This window comes from Ursus americanus, chromosome 20 (genome assembly GCF_024610735.1).
Source record: "Ursus americanus isolate L20-20 chromosome 20, mUrsAme1.1.p, whole genome shotgun sequence".
Taxonomy (NCBI): domain Eukaryota; kingdom Metazoa; phylum Chordata; class Mammalia; order Carnivora; family Ursidae; genus Ursus; species Ursus americanus.
Genome location: NC_142146.1, coordinates 47,316,532 through 47,337,351, shown reverse-complemented (window position 1 = coordinate 47,337,351; position 20,820 = coordinate 47,316,532). Strand labels below are relative to the sequence as shown.

The window sequence follows — 20,820 nt, the reverse complement described above, 5'->3', positions numbered from 1 at the left end:
ATTATAAACACAATGAGAGTGGGAATTGTGTCTGTTCTGTCCCTACTATGCCCCAGCTCTTCCAATGATGCCTGATACACAGTAAACACTCGAAATCTATCTGGTTAAAGCATAAGAGATGATTTATTTGCTTGACAAGATTGGATACCTGGCCCAATTCTGAACCAGATGACTCTAACAATTGTATTTAGCAATCCTCTGACAATTTCAATTGCCCTCTAACCAGTATTTCTTCAGAATATTTAAATCTTGCTCTATTCATAACAAGATACTTTTAAACAATAGCAAACGAGTGAGCTGGAAAATACAAAATCATATTTATTAGAACTGTACTTAATTCCAGTTAACCAAAAGGGGAATTTCCCCCTCCCTTTTCCCAGCCTGGGATGGCCCCTCCACCCATCCCATTCATTACTCAAGCTAGAAATTTGGATGTTATATGAGGTCTACACTGTTCCCTCTTCCTCATTCCCCCCACATTCAATGAATCCTATTGATCATGACTTCTAAATATCTTTCTGGGCATTCATAATGGTGCCCACTCAAGTTCTGATCTCCTCATGTCTCAGCATACACTCAATATACTTTGTTAAATTGGGGATATTCCCTATTTCTAAAACAATTTTTCTTTTTAAAAAATTTTTGAAATAAAAACCTGTTTAATTGAAGTATGGTTGACATAGATTAGTTTCAGGTGAACACATATTTTTTTTCTTTAAAATATAGTTTAATATCCTCATCTTTTTGCAATGTTTTTCAAAAAAGAATCATGCTGAAAATCAGGGAAAATTACAGATGTCACTGGTAAAAATGTACAGACCATTAAGCAAATAGATGTCAAGTATAATTATTCATTTTTAAGAAAATATATTTCCCCAAAAGGTCAAAGAGTTACCTGAGATACATTAATGTTCAGAGAATTTGATAGATTTTTCTAAATGACATCAAATATAATAGTCAACAAAACTAAAATATAATGTAAGCTCTTCATATTTGCTATAGATTTGGAAACCATAAAGTTGTTTTAGTTTCATATTACAATCTGTACTAAAGAAAATAGTCTGCTGTTGTTGGGTGGTAATGTAGTGTTTTAAGAATAAGGAAAAAAGTTGAAAGCAAAAATTACTTGAAGGTACTTCTCATGACAAAGGCAGACTATATTTTAAGTAATATTGGAAGACATAATTGTAACAATATGGAGCTAAATGCATTGTGGGAATTTCACATTGATCAGGTGGTATAATTAGCTGTTTTGTAGAACTATTACTTGCATATGATTATACTCAACTCCAGTTTTGCGCCCGAATATTTGTTTTTATCAAAGAAAGTAATTTTGAATGTCTAGATATTTGTAGTATTAAATATTATTATTTTATTTACTTGCTCTGCTAGTAGATTGAAAGGAATGTTTGGATTTTTTTTTAATTTATTTATTTGAGAGAGAGAGAGCATGAGCAGGGGGACATGGGACTCCATCTCAGGACCCTGAGATCATGACCTGAGCTGAAGGCAGACACCCGACTGAGCCACCCAGGAGCCCATTTGGATGTTTTTGATGTGAAGTAAATATATAGAAAACAATGGACTAGTTGAAACAATTTATAAATTTACATGCAAATGAATTAAAAAACCCAGTATTGTTTCATTTGAGTTTTTGGTTTTGTTTTGTTTATTTGTTTTTGAAATGTACAAGGAGGGTATACTTCTTTAATTGCTAAATACCTAATAAAGTGATAATTTTCTTATTATGAAAAAAACTCAATATAAGAGCACAAAAAGATTATTACTTTTGGGAGTTGATTTTATTTTTTTGGATTTTAAAATTGTGGTATGGTTTGTTTTGCTTTTTGATTGAACTACGGACCTACAGCACTATATTAGTTTCAGATGTGCAACATAATTATTCAACATCTATATACATTATGAAATGATCACCAGGATAAGTCTAGTTACCATCTATCACCATACATAGTTATTAGAATATTATTGGCTATATTTCCTATGCTGTACTTAACATTTCCATGACTTATTTTCTAAGTGACAGTTTTACATTTAGTCCCTTTGGCCTATTTCGCCTGCCTCCTACCCTTTGCAGCCACCAGTTTGTCCTCTGTATTTGAGTCTGTTTCTGTTTTGTTTGTTCATTGGTTGTTTTTTAGACCTCACATTTACGTGAAATCATACGGTATTTGTTTTTCTTGGTCTCGGCAATTGGTTTTTAAAACTGGATTGATGTGAAAAGAAACACTAGAATCTACAAGTTAAGATTTGTTGTGCCATATAATGGAATTTGACAAGGCTGAAAAGATTTCAGGTCCTAATGAGCACTGTATGAATGCTAACAGGAATACCATGGGGAATGACTGCGCTCGCCAGAATTGCATTTGGAAGCAGCAGGAGTAATACATCCTGGCAACCAGGGTCTGCTTGTTCTTTCAGAGTTGGGATTTGAGCAACAACAACAATATAAACAGAGACACATACTCAACGACCTCACACTTTAAGATCACTGCATTTTGCTACTTGATCTTTCAGAGCAACTGGTTCTTTTGATTTGTTCCTGAGAACACAATATTCCTTCACATTTCCTTCTTGACCCTCTGCCCTCTGCTTCCTTCCCCTCCACCCTAATCCTCTCCTTACTGCTAAACCTACCACCCTTGCCTGCCTCCATGCTCATTCTTTTTCCCCATTTGCCCCTGCTGATCACTACTTCCTTCTGGATTTCTTAGACATCTATGTTCTCTTTTCTTCTTTGCTTCCCTAGTTAGTGTGTCTTGGCCTCCTCCGCTGAGTCCTTTAAGTCGGACTCCAAGCCGCTCAAGCTGCAGCCTCATCCCCTGCAGCTGCTTCTGTTGAGCTCCTCAGATAGCCTCTGTCCAGCTTCTTTCCCAGATCCCCAGCCCTACACTCCAGCATTCTCCATTCATTGAGCACTTACTTAATAAGCACCAGGCAGTTGTACAAAGAGTTTCACACAAATGACCTCATTTATACCCCACAGTAACACAAGGAGATTGGCATTACCAACCCTATTTTTTGGAAAATTTTTGAGAAAAATGAGGCTCAGAAACATTAAGTACCTTGCCCAATTTCCATGCTTAATAATTGTGCTAGGATTTGATTCCATTTGAGTCTCACTCTGAAACACTACAGAATATTGGGCCCCAATTTGTTAAGCATTCATATCACAGCCCTGGCCATATGCTGTGATTTTTCTCATCTTCACCTCATTCATAAGATGAGTTTCCATCTTGTATGGCCCATCTGGTGACTAGATTCCTCTATGTCTGAGCTACATGGTAACTTACTCCTCTAGTTCTCAGCCTGGCCAAGGGAGATTAGGGAAAGTTGGGAAAGAGAAAGGTATGCAAATTCTAGTCTTTTTTTGGTACCTACCAGGCATTTGATGAGCAGAGTCCTGTCTTAGAATGACATCCCTGAAAGTATTTCTCTTTTGCTATAGCCTCCAACTTAAACAACAACAACAACAAAAAACTACAGTATCTACTCGAATTTCTCAATTTTATTCATTCTATCTCTTTCTTTAAATAGAGATTTATTGAATAATATACATATGACAAAATGTACTTTTTTAAAAAAAGATTTTATTTATTTGAGAGAGAGCAAGAGAGAGCATGAGTGGGGGGAGAGGGAGAGGGAGAGGGAGAGGGAGAGGGAGAGGGAGAGGGAGAGGCAGACTTCCCTGCTGAGCAGGGAGCCCAATGTGGGGCTCAATTCCAGGACCCTGGGATCATGACTTGAGCCGAAGGCAGAAGCTTAACTGACTGAGCCACCCAGACACCCCCAAAATGTACTTTTTAAAATAGATTTTATTTATTTATTTTAGAAAGTGCGTGCAAGTGCATGAGCGGGGGGGAGGGGCAGAGGGTACGGGAGAGGGACAAGCAGACTCATCACGGAGTCCCACACAGGACTTGATCTCACAACCCTGAGATCATGACCTGAATCGAAATGAAGAGTCAGCCGCTTAACCCACTGAGCCACCCAGGTGCCCCCCAAAAATGTATTCCTTTTTAAGTGTACGGTTTGGTGAGTACTGACAAACATAGATACGTGCAACACACCCTGCAGTCCTGACATCAAACACATCCCCCTAAGAATCCCCTTCTGCAACTTTGCAGTCATTTCCTCATCTGTACACAGTTCTGGCTCTGGGCAATGACCAATCTGTTCTTTATTACTCTAGGTTAGTTATGCCTGTTCCAGAATTTCATATACATAATCTAGAATGTACTCTTATGTCTGGCTTCTTTTTCTCAGTGTAGTGTTTCTGAGATTAATCCATGTTGTATGTATTAGTAAATTGTTCTTTTTTTGCTGCTAAATAGCATTCCATTGGAAGGACCTATATGTTTGTTTTGTCATTCATCTGCTGATGGATGTTTATTTCTAGGTATGCCTAGTCTCATTCTCTTTTTTAATTTAAATTTTTTATTTTGAGATACAGATTCACATGCAGTTGTTGAGAAATAATACAAAGAGATCCCATATACCTTTTACCCAGTTTCTCCTAATGGTAAATTGTGAAAAACTATAGTAGGGTTTCCCAACTAGTCAAGATGCATAACATTTCCATTACCACAAAATCCGTCGTATTAATACCATTGTATAGTTACAGCTACTTCCCTCCCTCTCCTGCTTCTTCCTTAATCCTTGGCAACCACTGATCTATTCTCTATTTCTCAAGAATTATACAAATGAACTAATACAGCATATATCCTTTTGAGATTTATTTTATACTGAGCCTAATTCTCTGGAAGTTCATCCAGGTTATTGTTCCTTTTTATTGCTGTATAGTATTCCATGAAATAGTTGTACCACATTTTGTTTAACCAATTACTCATTGAATAATATCTGGGTTTGAAGTTTGATGAAATCCAATTTATTCATTTTTCCTTTATGGATTATCATTTTTGGTGTCATCTAGAACACATTTCCTCGTCCTAGATCTTGAAGGTTTTCATCTGTGATTTTTCTAAAGTTTCACAGTTGCATATTTTACATTTAAGCTCATGCTCCAGTTTGAGTTAACTTTTCTCTAAGTTATGAGGTTTAGGGAAATTTCTTTCTTTTCTTTATTTCTTGGCCATGGATGTCCAATTGCTTTAGCACTATTTGTTGGAAATACTCTTTCCTCCATTTAATTGTCTTTGTACCTTTGTCCAAAATCCATTGGTTGTTTTTCTATGGCTCTATTTCAGAATTCTCTAATCAGTTCCATTAATCTGTATGTTTATCCCTCTGCCAACAGCACCCAGTCTTGATTACTATAGCTGTATAAGTCTTGAAATCGCATGGTATAGATTCCTCCTACTTTATTCTTCTTTCTCATAATTGCCTTAGCTCTTCTACCTTTGTCTTTTAAAATACAATTTAGAACAATCTTGTCCATACCTATAAAAATTCTTGCTGGAATTCTGATAGAAATATCATTAAACCTATATATCAGTTTAGGAAATATTGACATCTTTACTATATTGAGACTTCTAATCCATTAACTTGGTATATCTCTTCATTTATTTAGCTCTTTGATTTTTCATCAACATTGTGTAGTTTCAGGCATAAAAGTCCCATTGATGTTTTTGATAGATTTTACTTCACTTAATTTTTTGAGCAATTGTAAATGGTATTGGCTTTTAATTTCAGCATCCACTTGCTCATTTTTAGTATAGAGAAATACAGTTGATACTTGTATCAATGTTTATCTTCCATTATGTGACCTTGCTAAACTCATTTAATAGTTCCAGAACTCTTTATTTTGGAGATTCCTTGGACTTTTCTATGTGGGCAGTTATAATGTCTACAAATAGGGAGACAGTTTTTTTACTTCCTTTCCAAACTGTACTTCTAGTGCTATGTTCAATATGAGTGGTAAGAGCAGAAATCTTTGCCTTATTCCCACTCTTGGGGGAAAAGCATTCAGTCTTTCACCACTAAGTATAATGTTAGCTGCAGTTTTTGTTTGTTTGTCTTTTGTTTTTTAATAGATGCTCTTTATCAAGTTGAGTAAATTCCCCTCTGTTTCTATTTCTCTGAGAATTTCTATCAGGAATATATGTTGTATTTTGTCAAATGCTTTTTCTTCACCAATGATTTGATTGTGTGATTTTTCTTCAATCTTAATATAATAGTCACTATTTAATATGTTTAAATATAAAATCTGACTTGTATCCCAGGTCACACTTAGTCATGATAATTCTTCTATTTTTATACTTTTTTTTTTTACTTTTGTATTCTATTTTCTAATATTTTGTTAAGAATTTTTGTGACTATATTCATCAAGGATATTGGTCCATAATTTATTTTTGTACTCTAGTTTTGGTATCATGGTAACACTCATTTCATCTAATAAACTGGTAAATATTTCCTCTTCTGTTTTCTGGGAGAAACAGTGTAGAATTTGTGTGAATTTTTCTTTAAATATTTAGTTGAATTTTCTGGTGAAAACTACTAGGCCTAGAGATTGGGGGGGGTTTAATTTACAAATTCACTGTCACTGGGCTATTTAAACGATCCATTTTGTATGGGGTACATTGTGATAAATTTGTATTTTTAGAGGAAGTTTACCAAAGATGTCAAGTTGTATGTGGTATTCCCATATTATTTTTTTAATGTCTGCACTGTCTTTAGTTATGTCTCATTTCATTCATCATATTGATAATTGTTATTTTTTTGGCCAGTTTTGCTCGAGATTTGTCACTTATATTGATCTTTTTAAAAAACCTCTTATTTCATTGATTTTGTGTTTTACATGTCATTAATTTCTGTTCTTTGTTGTTTCCTTCCTTCTGATTGCTTTGGGTTTTATTTTCTTTTTGGCTCTTCTTCTAGAGTCCTGAGATGGGAGCTCAGAATTTTCTTTTTTTCCATTTTCTAATTAAGAATTTAATGTTACAAAGTCCCCTCTCAGCACTGCTTTCACACTGAGTTTGCCTTGTTCCCCATCTTAGGGGAGAAAACATTCAGTCTTTCAGCATTCAGTATAACGTTAGCTATAGTTTTTTAATAGATGTTTTTTACTTGTGTTCCACAAATTTGTTATGTTGCATTTTTATTTTAATTCAGTTCAATCTATTTCTTTTAAATTCCCCTTGAGATTTCCTCTCTGATCCATAGATTACATATGTTCATTTAAAACTGTCATTCATTTCCAAGTGCTTAGGTATTTTCCTATTTTCCTTTCTCTAATTGATTTCTAGTTTGACTCCACTGAGGTCAGAGAACACATACTATATAATATCAATGTAAATTTTTTGAGGTTTGTTGTATGACCCGGATGTGCACACTTGAAAAAAGTATGTGTTTTGCTATTATTGCGCTATTATTGGTTTTATGAACGTCAATTGGAGTCTGTTGGTTGGTCATGTTGTTGAGTTCTGTGTCTTTGCTGATATTCCATTTAATAGTTTTATTAATTTTTGGAAGGATGTTGAGTCTCCAATTATATTTTTGGATTTATCTCTTTTCAGTTCTATCAGTTTTTGCCTCAATATTTCTCAGTGTTGTTTTTGGTGCATAACTTGGTGGATTTATCCTTTTGTCATCGTACAACATCCCTTGCTGTCAACTTTCTTTGCTCTTTCTTCTAATCTGTTATTAATATGGCTACTCCTATGTTTCTTTAATTAGTGTTTTTATGTCTTTCTTCATTCTTTTACTTTCAGTTCGCCTATATAAGAAACCTACTTCAAATATAACAGTAGAAAGATTAGAGTTAGGTTGTGTTTTTTAATCCAGTCTGTCAGTCTGTGTGTTTTGCTTAGTGTATTTAGACCCATTTACATTTAATGTAATTATTGATATTTTAGGATTTAGTTCTATCATTTGTTTTCATTTCTGTTTTCTTTTTCCTTTCTGTGGGTTACTTGAATATTCTTTAGAATTTGTTTTGTCTACATTTTTTTTTAGTATATCACTTTGTATACCTACTTTTAGTTGTAGCTGTAGCTATTAACTTATATGAACATAACTTTCCCCATTTACTGCTGTCATTTTGCCAGTTTCAAGTGTAGAAACTTTACCTCCCTTTATGTCTCATTACCTTCCCCCATTTAAAAAGTAATCATCTTAAATATTTTCCCTACATACATTTAGAACCAAATCAAACAGTATTATAATTTTTGCTTCAAGCCCCAAACTTAATTTAGAAAACTCAAAAGGAAAATTTATTCTTCATCCATACTTTTTTGTCCTTACTACTTTTTTAAAAATGTTTTGAGATTTTCCTTTTACATTTTTCTGAAGGCATAAAACCCCTGAATAGAAGTAGCTTTGTAGTGTAACTAAAGAAATGGACTGGGAGGGCTCAACAAGGTGCCCCATGCCTGCCCCAGATCCCAACAGTAAGATGCTCTTATCCCAAGAAAGGCGTGGTGCCTGCTCACCGAACTAGAAGTGAAGGGCTCTTGTGAATGGCCGTGTACACATAAACAGGCCACTTCATGAGTTGCTAGCATTAAGAGGTGACAATGTAGACCAGATGTCCTTTATAGATGTAAGTCACAAGTTCAAGGAAAAGGGCAGGAGAACTGAACAACATGAAATTAAATTTATGCCACATTAGCAGAAGAGAGGCTGAAAATATTAAGTGAATACTTCTTGCAGACAGGTCTTCAAGTTTTACGCACTATTTTCATGTTTTGTACATGTACTTGCTTTCCTTTCCAATCCTCCATTTCCATCAGAATTCATGCCATTATCCCTGATTCTCCAGATGAAACCTCAGTCATCATTGACTTTTCCTTTTCTCCATCATGCTCACACACCACATCTGGTTATTTCTTCCTACAAATTATTTCATGCTTCTGCCTCCTTATGTTACTGCCACCACCACCAATTTTTGTGCCAATTTAAGTGCCTTCTATATTCATGTCATTGCTTTTGGAGGCAACGGATAGAATAATATTTTTTCATGATTAGGTACTAACTTTAAGCAACCATCCGTTACTCTGTTCCTGTGCATATAATTTAATACTATCCCTGTTTGAGAATATACCATATAGTCCTAAATCAGTCCACCCCCAAACTCCACCCCTACTCTGGCCACACCCACCTGAGGACAAAAGAAAGCAGTAACTGTGAGAGATGACACCACCTTGGCAACCCGAATTACAGTCTGTCTTAGGCCATTCTCTATTGCTGTGTAACAAACTACCCCAGAACACATAAATAACCATGATTTTATTTTCCTTATAGATTTTCACACAAATGTCAGCAAAGATGGCTTATCTTTGCTCTATGATATCTGAGGCCTCAGCTGAGAAGACTCAAGCAGCTGGGAGTGACTAGAATGGGTATTTGGATCAAAGTCTTCTCCATGTACTTGTCTGGTATGTGGGCTGGTAGGATTTGAATGGATAGAGGCTCTTTGGCTTGCATGTGTGCACTCTCCCCACCATCTGCCACTCTCCCTCTCTCACACACACCCCTACACCTCTTTTCAAGGCCTTGTGGCCTAAAGGTAGTTAGCTTCTTACCTAGTAACTTTGAGCTCCAAGAGAGAATGTTCCAAACACGGTGGAAACTATGTAGCTTTTTATAACTTAATCTTAGAATTCATAGCATACCACTTCTGCCATATTCTATTGGTCAAAACAGTCACAAACCATTTCAGATCAAGGAGAAGAACCATAGATCCCAATTCTTAGAGAAAATGGCAGTGAATTTGCAGCCATGTTTTAAAACACTCCACAAGCTCTCAATCACTGTTTAAGGCTAATCTATTTCCTGTTTCCCAATTCCATTAATCTGAACAATCTGTCTAAAATGTGGAAAAACATATTGCCAAATTTCCTAATGAAATAGTGGTTATTTCCACTCTGGCATCTTTCTACAGCTTGCTGCCTTCACGATCTAGTATGACCTCTTTGGTACAAGTTTGTCCCAAAACTATTCTCCTCCAGTTCATTTCCCTCTCCTCCCACTTCTACCCTCTGTTGACCATACATCTCACCCCTTTTTTGCTGTGTGTTCTGGAGACACAATTCCTTCTAAAGGAAGCTTCTGCACACTCAGTCTTCTCTGTAAAAAGCTGCTAACAACTACCCAGTAAAATATTTCCTTCATTCTTTTTCCCATAGAGGACTCTTTCATATTACTACTCTTACATACCAGAGAAGGGATAGGTATTCTCCTGGTCCCCACTGCTTTTGACATTATCCTTCCACTGCCTTGTCAACTCTTTTTGAGAGTAATAGTAACTAGGTCTTGCTAGCTGTCCTCTTCCTCTTTGCTGTTATCCACCAACCTTCATATTTGTCCCTGTAATTTTTTGTCCTATAATCTTTCTATCAGTGACCCATCCAATGCCTTAGCCTCACAGTTAAGGCTCTCCTCTACTATGATGGCCTTTACTGCTGTTCCAATTCAAAACCCACAGCCACTCCTCCCCTAGACCACCCCTTCCCCATTGTCCTTTTGAGGTCATCCATCTACTCCAATTTCCCCGTGGACTTTGTTTCCTTTGGAATTATCATGCAGTCTCTTTATACATTTTTTTAAAGATTTTATTTATTTGACAGAGAGAGAGAGACAGCCAGCGAGAGAGGGAACACAAGCAGGGGGAGTGGGAGAGGAAGAAGCAGGCTCCCAGGGGAGGAGCCTGATGCGGGGCTCAATCCCAGAACGCTGGGATCACGCCCTGAGCCGAAGGCAGACGCTTAACGACTGTGCCACCCAGGCGCCCCTCTTTATACATTTATTTTTAAAGATTTTATTTATTTATTTGACAGAGACAGAGACAGCCAGCGAGAGAGGGAACACAAGCAGGGGGAGTGAGAGAGGAAGAAGCAGGCTCATAGCAGAAGAGCCTGATGTGGGGCTCGATCCCATAACGCCGGGATCACGCCCTGAGCTGAAGGCAGATGCTTAACCGCTCTGCCACCCAGGCGCCCCCCTTTTTATACATTTTCTGTCTCTAATTTGTCTTCTCCTCAAACTACTAACTTATTTTCCTTAATCTCTTCACCAAAACACTTTAGCGATCAGTAATAATTACTATTTTTATGAATTTAAAGTTCTCTCAAACACCAATCATTTCTAATCTCTAACTGTAACAGACTCTTGATGGTTGTTTCTGTAACAAGTGCCAGACTTACCTCTTCACTGAAATGCTCTTCTGAGACCGATTTCTTCAGGAGGCTGTCCTGGATCTTCTCTGACTCCAGTTCTTCCTGCTCAGTGTTCTCTGTCTATCCCAGTGCTGGCATTACCTATGGTTCACTCTTCCTCCAGCTGTCATTTGTAAACAGACAATTCCCAAGCTTCTATCTCTTGCTACAACTTTGTCCCGAACTCTGGAATGGCATTTGTAATGACTTACTCTAGCCTTCCAACTGGGTATCTTTTGAGTATCTCCAACTTAGCAAGCACTGCAGCCTTAAATACCACCACCACCACAGGGAGACATTACTAAAACACGTTTTGCAAGAAAAGTAATAATGATGATGACTGATTTTAAAAGAAAATAAGCAAATGTGAAATTTTCAATCTATGTGCTATTTCAAGGAGGCAGCATTTTTCCACATACAGGATGGATACTGATCATTCCACCCAGTATCTTCAGGGATAGGCAGATTCTTTCAGCTCCTCTATCTTACTGGAAATGCCGTTAAAGAATATTACCTCTCTTTGTTCTTATTCTAAGCTCCGTAGGCAACTTTCTGATCCATAATTAGATTGAAAACAAAGGCAGATGTCTGTTATTGTGACTGGATACAGCCGTTGTATATTCATAAACTGGCATCTCGTTGGTAAATGATTCTCTTGTCACAGTTTGCTTGGTGTGAGTCAGTGTCCCAGAGATGGTGAACTCCAGGTGAACTGTTGAGATCAAGTTTCTCTATCTGCAAAACTGAAGACCAGACTTTGGACTGTGGCAACTGAAAATAGACCGTGAACCTGAGAGGTGAGGCCCAGCCAAGGAGGTCAGCAGACTCTTCTTCTTGATATATTTTTAGCTGCACACATTTTGCTTTACATCTCTTTGTCCACACAGTGCGTATCACAGTGCAAAGCATCAAAAAGTTGAATACTTATTATCTGACCTCAGCTATTCAATGGAGAGTCCAAAAGAAAATAGTGTATGCACTCCATTTCAAAACTAGAATTTCTAGGAGATCCACAAAGCCTTCTAGCATGAGAGAAGACAAAAGAAATAACAATAGAAACAAACAGCAACAAAACACCACAGGGAGCGGTGAAGTCCTTAGCAGCCTCAAAAAGAAAGCCTGCCATTTTTTTTGAGTATATATTATGTGGGAAGTGCTTTGCATTTTCTATTTCATTTAATTATCCCAATGTCTCTGGACTGCAATTACGCTCAATTTATAGTTGAGGAACGCACAGTCCAGAGGGGGCAAGCAACTGCCCAGAGTACACAACTGGTAAGTGGTAGAAGTTGGTTCGGACCTAGGGCACTTGACTGCAAAGCTGATGCTCTAAACACAGTGGACATTTGCTGTTTTTCTAGTAACTATTCACAGCAGCAGGGATAGTATGAAGAGCTAAGCTTCAGAATTTACATAAATCTAAGTTTCAATTATAGTCTCTATAACTGCAAATAGCTCTCCTTAGATGTACGCTAAATACCGTTTCTTTGGGAATTCCAAATGTAATCTCAAGAAACATTTAAAAAGAGGATGCATATAACAAGATTAAAAATGAGTACCTCTTTATTTAAAAGTTGTTTTGAAAAACATTTCTCATTCCCTATTGCTGTAATCCCACCCCACCTTGTACTGAGTAGTGTAGTTTATCGTTTTTTGGCCAGGTCCTCAGAGAAATCAAATGATTCCAAAGAAATCAAATGGACTTGTGTCCTGGGTCACAGTAGACATGTGAGTAATGTGTTATGTGCATGAGTATAAGCGTGTGCCTGTGTATCTCTGAAATGAAAATCATAAAGCCTTACTGAGTTAAGGAGTCTGATCTATTTTGTTTGCTCATCATGACCCACTAATGGGTCAAGATCTACAGTTTGAAGAGTCCCGCAATGTGGAAGGAATGTTTTAGTAGGAGAGAGAACCCTGAGTTCTTTGCTAGCTCCATTTTTGAATGGAAAACTTTGCGCACACCAGCAAACCGAGGTGAGAGGATTAAATCAGATCATTCCAGGGCCTCGGTTTCAATCTATCAAGGATTTCCCACCTTGATGCTGGTTATTTTTCTTCATCAGGTAATCAGGAAAAGCAGTGCATTTCTCCCCCATGGGCAGGACTGAGTGCCCCCGCATGTCTCCTATCACCCTACCTCCTTATCTGGGTCTGTTTTTAAGGGGCTGCAGTACTGTCAGCTGCTCAGCCCAGGGGCCCGGCTCCATCCACAGATCGGTCCCAGCAACAATGCTGGTTGGAGACGTCAGTCCCCAGGGTCCACCCCAAAGCAGTATAACCTTGCAGGGTTCAAGCAAGTAAGCACAGTATTAACATGGATTTCTAGTGACATCTGTTGTGTCTTTAATGCCCCATTCCATCAGACTTCTAAGCCATAACAGATCTACTTTGAATTCAGGGCAAGCTTTTTACATATGGAACTGGACTCTGACCATATCTGGGGGCAAAATTCTAAACATTCTGAAAAGAGTATAAACTTTCCAGTTCATTAAAATAAGAGAATTTAAAAGCAGTATATTTACTTGCAGAGAAAGTTCTCTGATTCTAATCCCAAAGTGATTTTGAAAATCAAAACATTCTCCAAGTTTTACAGTAAATTCTTAAATCAGAACAATGACTATCTGTATTATTTCTGTGTATGCACTAAATAAGCATACACACATATACACCCACAAAACTCTACCATGCTGTTATTAAATAGAGGAAGATTCCTATGAAGTTTGGATAGTTTAGCTAATTAAGGAGTTTAAAACTGAGTGAAAGCATCATAAGGGCTGCAAGTGATTTAGACTTTTCTACCCACAGGTTTCTGTGACAGGGCACCTGTCTCAGCAGACAACCAGAAAACCCAACACAGGACCATTATGCACCTACCTTCTCCACTAAAGAAAAGAAAGGTAATGCTTCTAAGTACGCTTCCATTCCATTATATGCTTTTTCACTACACGGAATCAGATATTTACTTTTTAATAAACTTGAAAGAAGCAGGCAATGTAGGCTAATGGATAAACAGAAACCACAAAAGATTATTATTAGTATGATTACCTCTATGGATAAAAATTAGAGGAGAAAAGATTACAGCTAACATTTAATGGTATGAAAATACATAATGATTCTGTATTTTTCTCCTCAATGATAATCTTAAAGAATTCTGGTGCAAGATAATTTATAACACTTCCCTTTTTACAGTCTAGGACACACCTTAAGAAATACATACTATGACAGCCAGAACAGTAGGTGTCAAAACTTGGAGAAACTTATGAGTCTTAACACTATAACAACATAGAAACCATCAGATCACATTTCATAATTTTATTGAGACTTTTTCAGTTTTAATTGTCTATGGTAGGTACAATTCTGATGATCAAGATCTTATCAAAGCTCTCCTGTTATAAATAGCAGATAGTAAGTTGGCCACATGCCTTAGACACACACAATATTGTACACTCCTGCATGCAAACTTAGAGGAAATATACATTCCTTTTATTAAAAACACCATTACGTACAATAAGTCTGGAATTTGTTAAGCTACCATTGATTTAGATAAACCTGAGAAGGCTCAAAATGTCAAGTAACACTGTTTGCATACTGCTTATTCAATGAAACTGTTAATCACAAAGAAATGTAGTTCAACTATATTAAAAATCACAGATAATATAAAAATAAACGTTTTTGCAAAAACACTAAACATACTAGAATTCAAAGTCACAAATTTTGATATGTAACATATATTCCCCTTCATATTAATTTGTAATGATGTGTATGATACAATGTACAACACAAAAAAATTGTAAAAGAGTTCAGCAGCCAAATCATTTACAGTTATCACTCTAACACTTAAAGTTACCAACTCAACAACAAAAACATTAAAATAGCAGTGTTGAACTTGCTGGTAGCGTGTTACTTAGAAATTCCCTCTCGTAAAACCCAAGATTATACTCTCACCTTAAGAAACACAACACAAAAATGTAGGCAGAACCGAGGACAAGTAAGGGATTGCACCAGCTGCCTCTTTCTCTCTCTCTCCACTCCCCCTAGTTTTTCCTTAAATTCTAATCTATCTATAATGCCCATTCCTCCACACTTCTAAAATGTAAGAGATCTACTTTGAATTTAGGACAACTTTTCACATTGGAATTGGAAATATCAACCATTTTGGGGGGCACGATTCTAAAGGTCTTGAAAAGACAATATAAATTTTTCTATGTCATATAAAATATAGACAATACAGACCTAGTCTGGCAAAGATATTTTGTATTTACTATTGAGCTTATAGTTTGACACCACAGTGTGTCTGTATGGAGAACCCTAAGTAAAAAGGTAAACATGCAGAAGCACTTCTAGAAAAAATTAACCACTTGTGTCACAAAACATTCATATTTTAGATCAAAAAAAAAATCTTAAACATTTCAAGATACTGGTATTTGAGAAGTATAATATACAATAACTCATTTTATCGATGCATCACATTACATAAAATACACTATTGTGACATATTATACATTGTAATAAATATAATTTACATCCGCATATTTGCTCTTTCAAGAAAGCTTTTTAATCTGTACAACTGCAGAATTGTGAGCTTCATCAATAAATATATTATGTTAGTTATAAATTGACCAGCTAAGTTAAAGCTTCAGGACATCCCTGTCTTTATCTTCCCTAGTCCAATACCAGCTGCTCTAAGCACAGACGTCTCTTGTATCCAAAAGCAGTTTACTGTACTGTCCGAGTAGATTGAGAAAACTTATAGGTCATAGGTCCACATCATAATTGGTGAACTTTGTGAGACTTTCTAGCCAAGGACTAGAATGGAAGAGTCCTGGAAAGTACAGTGGCAGATTTCGTGCACCTCTGGCTGGCTGTAGTTTTAATGTTGTACCACATCCCCTGAGGTCCCAACAGATGGAGGCCATCTAACCTTTTTAATCCATGGAGAGTGGTGTTGAAAGGGTCAAGAGTTCCACAGTTGGCCAAGTGGCAATGTCATGTTTTTAACACTGACTCCTCTCTGCTGTATCTTTTCTTGGTTTGTGTTTTTAGCATTTCAGTGCAATGCACAGTGATGTTTAAAAAGTCAAAGACACCAATTGGTGAGCCAAAAATACCTTGAACTTGGCATGAAAATAGTTTTGTAGTGTGAAACTTAGGTTAACTGATAAGTTCTATAATTTTAGCAGTTCTTTCATCAACATGCCAACAGATTTCTGCCTTTACTATTAAAATACCTGCTTACATCGTCACATGTCATCCGATTTCCAGCCAATAGATCACTGCTTCATCTTGACCCTCTATATGTTTTTACCATTAGCACAGACTCTTCCCAGAGACCTCTTTGTGCCTAGAAGGGGTTAGGCAAGATCCTGCTTGTTACTATTTGGCATGTATTCACACGTTGTCATCGTCCACTACAGGATGTATGAAGAAACACACTGGGGAAAAAAACATGCCAAGAAGTAAAAGGGCATTTCTAGGCACTGTCCACCTCACTGGATCCACAGTCCAAAAGAAAGTTCTCTGGGAGCTGAGACACAATGTATGTAACAAGTATTGTAAACCAGGCTGACATCCTGAGACCTAAAAGGAAGAAAATTAAGTGAATGGTGAGGAAATATTACAGAAAGGAATACCATTAGCTTATGACTTCAAGGATGGCACAGGCTTTGAATTTCCATTTTGGTTCATATAGCGATGTTAATCTTGTGTCACTGAGCACGATGTTTGACAGGGATCATACGGTAATGACCTATTTTATACTTTTTCTTTTAGGATTCCGCACCATGAACGCTATAGAGGACCCTAACCAAGTAAGGACCTTAACGAATCTCTTTCCTCAAAACGAGGTGGTGCAGGTAAGACATCTAACTGGTTTCTTTTTGATTGGGCTCCTGTCATTCTGTGCAATAACCCGAATATATAGAAAAAAATCACTGTTTTAGTAAGGCTTACCACTGCTTTTCTTCATTGATCTTAGTGGCCAAAGACTGGATAAACCGAAGCAAGTCTAAGAAGAAACTGAAGGTCTCACAAATCCACAGGCCACCAGGTACCACAGGAACTGATCAAGTCCTGGCGCTGTGTCCCATATGTTCTTGGCTTCAGACAGACGCCAAATTACTTTACTTACAAAGTGCTTTCCAACCAGTCACTCCACCATCACTTGCAAACTTTAATGCTGGCTTTTTTGAGGCTAGCTTTGACAAAAATTCTTTGATCCTGGATTTATCAGGAGTTAAGAATTGTGTTCCCTTATTCTACACCCTATCAAACTTGACCATTTCAATGGCTAGAAATGCAACATTCAATATTCATTGAAAACTTTTTAAATTACTTTAGTATTTTGCTCAGTTTTCATTACTGCCTGGCAGAGGGGGAAAAAAAACAACTGACCAGCAGTCTTCTCTGAAACTATTAGCAGATTTGTAACCGCCACAACTGTTCAGTGCTGTGGCCCCTTACATACCCCATACATTTACTTCTCTCTATTTCCCGTTCCCATATATTTGCAGCTTTTTCTCTTTAAGTGTGAGTATAGAAGATGCATTATAGGATTGCAGCTTTTCATTCTATCAACACAGCCTGTACAAAGTCTGCTGCCTTTTTTTTCGTATTGCAGTTAATGTTTTTCAACATTTGAAGAGGCAATAGAAAGCCTTTACACCATTTTAATTTAAAGTCCTTATTCTAAAATTGTCTTCTCTAAAACAAAACAAAACCAACCAAACAACAACAAAACAAACATCTTTTCCCTAATCCTAGTTGCCTTATACATTTGGAAAACATGTTTGCAGCCTATGCCTTGTGAGGGACTGTCACACATTCTCCCTCTGATATTATCATCCTCTTGGCCACCATTCTTCAACCCTGGTCTGTAATATATCTGACTTTTTACATTGTTTTTACAGCTCTCAGGGAGCATTTGTACTGCGGCACACATTCTGCTAAGGCAGTGCACAGCCGTGGTGCAAGTAAATGTCCTTTATCACCGGAAGTCTAAGAGTTCAGTGTTTACAGGGAAAGTACATGAACTTTGATTGTTCCAATTCCATTTGCCTGTTAAGATAATATATGCAGACTTCTACCACCAAACATCTAGCACCTAACAGCAGTTTTCTAGAAGTAACTGGTAAATAATCACTTTTTAGGTTTTTAAATTTGTTGACTTAACTTTTCTATTCAATTCTCCAAAGAAACTCAGCCAGCTACCACCTATGCTTCTAGGACCAAAAGAGACACCCAGCTGAGATCGCTTCATCTTATATTGAATTAAAGGATTTAAGTATTTTTGCTATTCTGTGTTAACTTAGAGAATGTGGAGTCTGTTTGTTCCTACCATGGATCAAAGTTTCAAGTGATCAGTTCTCTTGGAGAAATTATTAATATCAAATAGCTCTAGTACTCAAGTGCACTTTAAACAGAAAAGCTTGTAAATTTTAAAGGCCGATAAAAAAGTAAATGTTTAACTAGGATAGTATAATTTCATTTTACATACTTCTAGTTAGAAAGGCCCTGAAAGTGAACCCAAAAAGCTAAGTGTGGGGTTGGGTGTTTCCACTTTTTTTTTTTTTTTTTTAACTCACTACTTTCTTGGACTCAAGTTTTTTCTAAGCTTACTAGAAACTTAAGGGGGAAAAAAAGCACTTGGCTCTATTAAGCATCCTACCATGTTACAAAAGTGGGTGTTCAGTGATTCTTGCTTCTTCACAAGCTTGTATCTCCATTCTGCTTGAACTCAGATAAAATATTGAGGGTCATGTCTTCGCTCTTGGATTGCAAATTTGCCTCACTTCTTCTGGAAGCTTTCCTGGTGGCTCGGGAGAGTCTCCTCCTGAAAGTATCTCCTGCCAAGAAATAAAGAATGGGGTCCACACAACTGTTAAGACTTGCTAGACCTCTTGTCACCTGATAAGTGGCATAAACCCTGTCATTGAAAGCACACATTTCTGGGGTCTGAAAATCCAGCCGGGCCCTCAAATTCATCGTTTTCATCACATGGAAAGGGATGTAAGAGACAGCAAAGACAGTCAGTACAATAATCACCAGGTAAATGGACTTCCTCCTCAGAGGCGAGTTGTCCAGGTCGTTGTAGATCAGAGCCCTCACAATTAATCCGTAACAGCCCAGAATCAGTACCAAGGGGACACAGAACATGGCCACAGTTGTGCACATGCTGTAGATGAAATAACTTCGCAGGTACTCGTCGGAGGTGGTGTCGTAGCAGGTGATGGTTTTGTTTTTCCGGACCTGGGTGCCCGAGTAGAAGAGGATGGGGGAGATGGCCACCACCACGATCAGCCACACCAGCACGCTGATATAGACGGCGTTCTTCTTCTTCAGCCTGCCCAGAGACTTGAGCGGGTACACCACGCCGCTGTACCGGTGCGCGCTGATGCAGGTGAGGAACAAGATGCTGCCGTAGAGGTTCACGTGGAAGATGAACCTCTGCAGCTTGCACATGGCATCCCCAAAGATCCAGTCCGTCTTATTGAAGTAGTAGAAGATGAGCGCGGGCAGAGTCAGCACGTACAAGAAGTCGGCCAGGGCCAAGTTGAACATGTACACGGAGATGCCGCTCCACGGCTTCATGTGGAAGACGAACATCCAGATCGCCACGCTGTTGCCGAGGAAGCCGATAATGAACACCAAGATGTAGACAGCCGGCAGGTAGTAGAATTGGAAGCCCGTCTTGGTCAGCGAGCATGCGAACGAAGCTGCTGCGACAGCAGCGGTGGAGGCTGCGGTGCTGTTCCCCCAGGGCAAACCCTGGCCGGCCAGGAAGGTAGCGTCCGTCCCATTGGGGACAGCCGGCCACAGCACCTCGGTCATTCTCTCCTTCCCCGACTTACGCGGCGGCTCCTAGGGGCAAGTCGCGGCGAGAGGGCAGCGGCGAAGGGCGCACCGAGCATCGGAAAAGCGAGGGATCGGAAGGGAGCCGGCGCCCGGGATCCCCACGGGAGGGGGCACACACGGGCTCACCCACACCGGCTCCGGCCCCGCGTTCGCCCCGGGCCATGAAATCCGCCCGCGGCCGCGGCTGGCGGCCGGGCCAGCAACTTCCCGGTCCGGCTGGTCAGTGCCGAGGTTACACAACGGGGCGCACAGGGCACCGCCACAGACAACTTTCCGATTGTGCCTTCCCGAGGGTTCGGGAGAGCAGAGACTGTGCTGGGGGCTCAGCGAGGAGGTCGAGCCAAACTCGCAGTACTGCGTTCCGGCGTGGGGAAGGCACTCCCCAGCGTTCTTTCCCCAAAGATCAACTTCGTTTGGGCATCTTCTTTCTCCCTACCTTACAAGCAGGCAGCTCATTTCAGGGGGCCCGCGCCGTTTCCTTCTCGGTCCCTGCGCTCGCTCAGCCTCTGGGGGCCATCGGAGCGCGCGTCGCCGCAGACCCGCGCGCCTCTGGATCGCGCAGTGCTCACCCTCAGCGCAGCTCAGGGCCCCTCCTCAAGGCCCTGCTCGGGTGAGTGCTGGGGGCAGGCGGCTCCCCGCGAGGATGGGCGGGGTTTGGGCTCCCGGGTGAGTCCGCGCTCCCGGGAGGCTAGGGGCGTGCCTCGGCGGAGCCAGCCCGCCGTCCGCCAGAGCTTTTCGGAGCGTCCGCCTCGAGCCAGACGAGTCTTGTATGGAGCAGCTCTTCACGGTGACCGAGAGCGCTCAGCCTCTGCCCCTCCGCTGCTCCAAGAGCAGA

The 20,820-nt window shown here is 39.1% G+C and overlaps 1 protein-coding gene and 2 long non-coding RNA genes across 3 annotated transcripts in view; 1 reads left to right on the top strand and 2 right to left on the bottom strand.

Annotated features, from left to right (window-relative positions):
- The window catches only part of LOC123801984 (uncharacterized), a 33,704-nt gene extending 21,884 nt beyond the window's left edge, over window positions 1-11,820 (bottom strand). The window contains exon 1 of the long non-coding RNA XR_006782387.2: window positions 11,121-11,820. This is a non-coding gene — a long non-coding RNA (uncharacterized LOC123801984). The remainder of the gene's footprint in view (window positions 1-11,120) is intronic.
- Window positions 9,218-18,471, top strand: LOC123801986 (uncharacterized). The gene is made up of 5 exons (XR_006782391.2): window positions 9,218-9,353; window positions 11,797-11,929; window positions 13,941-14,032; window positions 16,905-16,987; window positions 17,110-18,471. It is a non-coding gene; the product is annotated as an uncharacterized LOC123801986 (long non-coding RNA).
- On the bottom strand, window positions 14,433-20,153 carry P2RY1 (purinergic receptor P2Y1). The gene is made up of 2 exons (XM_045812301.2): window positions 18,799-20,153; window positions 14,433-16,712 (listed from the first exon to the last, which is right to left on the bottom strand). Exon 1 carries the CDS (start codon window positions 19,959-19,961, stop codon window positions 18,837-18,839), a length of 1,125 nt encoding a protein of 374 aa, XP_045668257.1. The 5' UTR covers window positions 19,962-20,153; the 3' UTR covers window positions 14,433-16,712; window positions 18,799-18,836.
- Between the last annotated feature and the right edge of the window lie 667 nt (window positions 20,154-20,820).